At 31.9% G+C, this 6,383-nt stretch overlaps 1 protein-coding gene across 1 annotated transcript in view; it reads right to left on the bottom strand.

Annotated features, from left to right (window-relative positions):
• LOC111715899 (uncharacterized) overlaps nt 1–2,579 on the bottom strand; it is a gene marked incomplete in the record, with an annotated part of 13,119 nt that extends 10,540 nt beyond the window's left edge. The window contains 3 exon segments of the mRNA XM_023491297.1: nt 1,572–1,764; nt 2,140–2,211; nt 2,518–2,579. Coding sequence (XP_023347065.1) covers nt 1,572–1,764; nt 2,140–2,202 — 256 coding nt within the window.
• Nucleotides 2,580–6,383: the final 3,804 nt, after the last annotated feature.

The following is a 6,383-nucleotide window of genomic DNA, read 5'->3' as shown; positions in this document are numbered from 1 at the left end:
CCCCCGACTTTTTATGTTTTTAATTCCTCCCTTGGTGATATTTGATCTCTAATATCTGACGTCAATAAAAGAAAATGTTTTACATTCTCTGTTTGCAATAAAGATATCGCACACAAGTGAAAATCCTATTTTCAAAATATACATTTGTAAATCTTTTTTTGTACAAAAAGGCTGTCCAAAAATAGTCAAAGGACTTTTAAGAAAAAATTATATTTTTGGGACCAAATAATGTAAAATTCTTTTTATATAAAGACATTTACATCATAAATATGCTCTTTTTTTACGAGGCAAAAAATCATTAACTTAATATTATATGTATGCATATTAACAAACCGACATTTATATAACATTAAATGATGCGTTTTTCAGGACACCTTGTAGTTTACATTAACATCTAAATATAAGAGATGAAAAATATTTGTATAGAGAAAAAAACTTGATTTTATAAATACATTATAAAGAAGGAATTATAAAAAATCAATTTAAACGTTATGGTGATTTTTCAAAGTATCAATCTTTAAAAACTTAGCTTTAACTTGCAGTTATTTTTCTACCCCCCCCCCTCCAAAAGATTTCGGTTTTCCTAAAAAACTTCATACTTTCCCCCAAAAGTAAAATTCGGCTGAAGAATAATTGTTTATGGCGAAATGCACAGAATGTGATAAGAAAAAACGGTAGTAAAAATATAAGAAAAAATATAAAATAGAAGAAAAAAGAAACGAGACAAGTATGAAATAGAAGGAAAAATTATAGCGAAAAGAAAAAACTAAATGGGGATTAAAAACCCGGGTTTAGGATGGAAATTTTTAATTATTATGCAAAAAACTGGTCTGCGCAAAAAAAATCTGGTCAAAGTTAAAACATACAAAACCACAAATATAAGAAGAATCTATCTATCTATCTATCTATCTATCTATCTATCTATCTATCTATCTATCTATCTATCTATCTATCTATCTATCTAGTATTGTTTACAGACAACTACAAGAATGGGAAGAATTCAGGTTCACTGCGTAATACTACTGTCCTCCCCCATTCCCCACTTCTTTAATCCCAACACGTAGAACTGGGTGTCCCAAGATAACTGGTCACCCTTTAATCCTGCACTTGCTACAAGGTGCCCTAGGAAAACCATTAAAATTAAATCCTATAGATTTACGACTAAGTGATTTTTGGTATAAATAAGTCGCTCTTAAACCCAAGATTATCGCCCTTCAATGGCATAATTATAGTGCAGTGTGTCTGAAGACAACTAGACAGCCTTTTAGTCCTTTAATTTGTACAGGATGTCCCGAGATAATTGGTTCTTGTTCAGTCCTGTCACTTCATGTTGCAGTAACCTGTACTAAACCGTACAATATCCACTGTACTATACTAACTACACTGTACGCACCAAAGTATATTGTACAGAAGCGTAGTGTACATGCTGTACGTGCAGTTCACTGAAGTGTACTTACTGTATTTTAGCATAGTGTACTGTGCACTTGCGCACAATATACTAAAAGATTACAGTACTGTAGTACAGTGTAATGTGCAATGTACTCTGTCTGTCCGGGAAGAAAAGTACTCACTGTTACGTCTGGACGGAGTTATAATTATGTTTGGTAGATGATTCCCTCCCAGGTATCTTCCCTCATCCTCCTCCTCACCCCTCCCTCCCTCCTCTTTCACTCCCTCCTCTCGTCTACATCCATCCTCCTCCTCCTCCTCCTCTCCTCCAACTAGCAAAGAAATCTCTTCTTCGTTCAGACTTGAGTCATCCCCCTGCAAAGTATCATTAATTCAAAAAATAAAAAAGTTCGACATTTTTTTTAAAAATTTGAATCCAAATAACCTGAGAATATTTCCGGGATAATATATAAACTCAGACAACGATGGGCATTGGGCAGGCCTTTTTTATTCTTTTTGACTTCACATGATTATTTCCAATTTTAACTAACTGGGAGTAAAGTCTGAATTAGATTAAAAATTTTAATTTAGTTCTTGGCAAACATTTTTTAACAATTTTTTTAAAAAGTCGAAAATATAATATAATATGATTAAACCACTCATCAAACTCTAAACATTTTTTAGCAAAGTTTTATCAATTATAACAGGCAAAAAAAACGTCAAGTCATGATTTGAATATATGATATTTTCCTTAATAGTATTCATTTCTAATGTGCTTCCCTCCTTGCCCTCCCTTCCATCTCGTTTTACCATACTTCAATCCTAAAATACATTTATTTATTTTTATCATCTAGAGAAGCCAAAATAGGAACAATTATTTAAATTTTAGATTGAGAAACAAGGATATTATTCCTTAAACAAACAAAAGTCTAAAGGGAACAGTTGTGAATTGGGCATGCCTTTCCACAAATAAAGGTTTACTTAAAGGCGGGCTTTAACTTATTGTTTTCCTGTCTTTCCATTTTATCCAATATGAGAAAAAACTGTGGAAAACGTGAATAAACCAGATATCATCATAAACTAAAAACGTGAAGNCATCATATACTAAAAAGAAATGTAGTTGTTTACCTTTCTGTATTTTTGTTGTTGTTGTTTTTATGAATCAAATATATTTTATCAATTTTCATATATCATATATCGGATAATCTTAATCTGAAAATAGAAGAACTTGATTATTTCTATATTTAGAAGAAAAACAAGATCTATAAAACAAAAAAAATAACAAAAATCACGAATATCCTATACTTTTGATAAAGAAAACTAAAGGATGTAAATTGCAAAAGCCTGTTAAGATCAAAAAGCTCAAATCTTCGTTTTCCCAAAACTAAAATTCGAAAAAACTCCCCTGCAAGCTTAAGGATGAGTACCGTATTTTATATATAATTTTGATTTGTCTCCATTTCACTTTTTGCTGTACGATGGTTCATTAGAATCATCAATCTTATAAAAGAAGGGAAAAGGATAAGCTTCTCTAAGTACAAAAAAGTTAATATAAACCCTATCATTTAAAAAGACAGGATAGATAAAAAATTCCCTAATAACTTTTTTCAGAAAGCACTCAATTTTCCTTTAATTTGAAGAAAATTACTCTTTTACAAACAAAATATATTTTTTGCCAATTTTCTCCCCTTTGTTCTTTTTTCTTTAATTTTTAGTATCCAATTCTTTTCATTTTTTCATTTTCTTCTTTTTTTGTATCAGATAGTGCTAGCTACGGGCCTGCAAGAAATTCTAAAAATAGGAACAAAAAATTCCAAAAATAGGAACACAAAATTCTGAAAATAGGAACAAAAAATTCTGAAAATCTAAAAATAACCCCTTGACTTGTATTATAATATTGTTCCTATCTAACTTGCATATGCATAGCAATGTTCCTTAATCAATAATCAAAACTATGATAATGTTCCTGATTTTAAATTTAACTTCTTTTTGTTCTTAACTTGCTTTATATTCCATATTATTAACTATAATTGTTTCTAATTCATGTACTGTGTAAATGACACTTTTTGCGCATATATATGTTTCCTTTTTATGTACCTTTGTGTTGATTATTATTCATGTACAGTGTATATGTATGTTTCCTTTTTATGTACCTTTGTGTTGATTATTATTCATGTTTTACGAATTACGTTCCCGTGTCCTTTAATTTTTGTTCCTAATTCCGAGTTCTTTCATTTTTGTTTTTAACTTGTAACAATTGCTTCATGTTCCTATTTTTGTTCCCATTCCTAACACTTTGTTCCTAGACCCTAAATCTCTGTACTAAATGCTTTATTTTTGTTCCTTATTACTTAACAATCTTTTTATTGTTCCTTAGATTATGTATTTCATTTATTGTTCTCATGTTCAGGTTCTTAGTGCATGTATGAAACTCCTAGTTTTTTTGGCTCAATACTCATTGTTCCTGTTAAAGTTCCATTTTATTGGTCCTGATGTATATGTTCCTTCCTCACCCGACCCAACATTTGAGTTATTGTATTGTTCCTCTTTTTTTCAAAACCTATAATGTTCCTAGTTCTTTTTTTTGTTCCTTATTTTAAGTACACATTTCTTCTTATCTATGATTCGATATACGAAGTTCTATGTTTTTGTATTTGGGTCTGTCCTAGAGAACGATTTTTGGACCCCTCCCCTCCCCTCCTATCAATTTTGTACATAATTTATATTTAGTATTTATTTAGGGTAACGTTAGGTTAAGGGCACTTTCAGGGCCGAGCACTGCGGCAAGGACAGGCTAGGGGGCCGAGCGCTGCGGCCACGGGTTACTTTATATTCCCNTGTATTTAATATCATAATTTCTTCAAATATCTTGATAAATGGGTTCAAACGATTAAATAAATTAAGATAATTAAATTTGTAAATTTGCAACAGTTGTGCCTCAAAACCTCGGGGGAGGGGTGGGGGGCGGGCGAGGGTACCCCCGTCCAACCCCCCTTGTATCCGCCCTAGATTAAAAAGAATATCTATAATAATATATATGTCCTAGTAGTAAGTCTATGTATTCGTGAGTCCATGTTTGTTTGTCTGTTGTAATAGTTGTAAGATAAATATTAAAATAATTCGTTCACAAAAAATATCCAAACGGTTTAATCATAATCGGTATGATTATCAATATTTATAAAGCGCATACCGGACAATACAGGTTTTGATAGGTTTGGAATGAAAGAATAAATATGTTTCAGAAACAATTTTGAAACTCTACTAGAGATGAATTCTTTGCATGTGTTCATGAAGTTTAGTAAAACTAATGTCACGCTGTAATAAGATTATAGAATTTGGGCTACAACAATAGCATTCGATAAAATTATCGATTTTTTATTTTCCCTCCAACTGAGTTGTAACTTGAAAGTTGTAAACTCAACTCAGTACTAAATACTCGGTAGTCAGTAAAACTGAGCCTGTCTGCTCTGCTCCGAAATTGAGAGCCTCGGAAGTACTGCCCTCTCATTGGTTATTGTCATCACGTGACAATTCTCTTGGCTCTGATTAGTCTTACAATAATTATACCGCCAAGGTCGTGCAGTCACCACAGAATATAAAATATAGAGTAGAATTTAAAAATAAAAGTGTTAAAACTAAAAAATTATTCCAGGTCCATGAGGAAGGGGGGAGGGGGGGGGGGGCGTAATGATTTTAAAATATTTAATCAAAGTGTTAAGGTTAGAGTGCATGTTGAGTTTATGATCGCGTGTTTGGTGGATTCTCATTGAACTACTGCCGTTTGAACTATGGTACATTTGAACTATCCCAACAAACAAAACACAGGTTTTCAACGAGATTAGCATTATGGAGAACTGGTTGATAATTCACGTGATTAATTCTCGTACCCTCCTTGTGTTATACTCGTGGTAAATCTACTTTTCACAATCTTGAAGATTCCTCCTGTGTACAGCACGGGTAAAAAACGCGAAAATATTCTTTGAAAATTCTCGATGTTATTTCACATGTTGTACACGTAGCAAAATAAACCAGTGCAAAATCTTGCATATTCATATCGTGTTAAACTCGGGTAATGCAATGCCAGAATTTTTAGATTTTAATTCTCGTAATTATCACGTGTACTATATTCGAGATAATTCTATAGTTCAATTCTCGTAGTTTTTTCACATGTTATGCTTGTAGAAAAGATACCAGTGCAAGCTCTCGCATATTCCAAACGTGTTAATCATGAGTAATGGAATGCCAGAATTATCTAGATTTTAGTTCTTGTAAATATCACGCGTAAAATATTTGAGATATCATGGGAAGAATTTCATCTTTCATTTTTAACAGAGTTGCAAAATCACAACACTTGGTGTCTCTGCTCATCTTTTAGAAACTAAAAGTTTATTATAGTAAAATGAAATATTTCAACTGACATAAATTTTTCAGATTAAAACAAGCATGAGCATAGTATAGAAAAGTTTCACATTGAATTTTGTATTGTATTTCTCACCAACCCCTTTTTGGAATATCGATATTTTACATATATACAGGAAGGAGAATTCATACAATTATGATCACATTAACATAAATGAACATTATTTAGACTTGAAATATCACTTTGCGATAAGAAAAGCTTAAAGTTTACGTGTTCAAGATGTTTAGTATAAAAGATATAAACTTAAATGTAATAATTATATACTTTTACACAGTATATTTTATAATATATTTATATATCAGAAATCAATTATGTATCCCCCCCCCATTCCTGGGGTTTTTAAAAATGTAATTAAAGTAGATGGGAGAAAAATAATTTTCCCATGTAAAAATCCCGTGTTCATCTCGTGAAATAAACTCAAGTTTTCGCCGTGTAAAAACTCGGTCCTAGACCCGTGATCAAATCGTCGACAATCACCTCGACAACACGTGAATTATCACGGGATAATGACGGGTCACTCGTGTGAAATAAACCAAATAATCTTGTGTTCTTCACGGGTTTTTGTTTGTTGGGT

Source organism: Eurytemora carolleeae, unplaced genomic scaffold, assembly GCF_000591075.1.
Source record: "Eurytemora carolleeae unplaced genomic scaffold, Eaff_2.0 scaffold1851, whole genome shotgun sequence".
NCBI lineage: Eukaryota > Metazoa > Arthropoda > Copepoda > Calanoida > Temoridae > Eurytemora > Eurytemora carolleeae.
The sequence above is the reverse complement of the archived record's forward strand: the minus strand, read 5'-3'. Positions and strand labels throughout refer to the sequence as shown.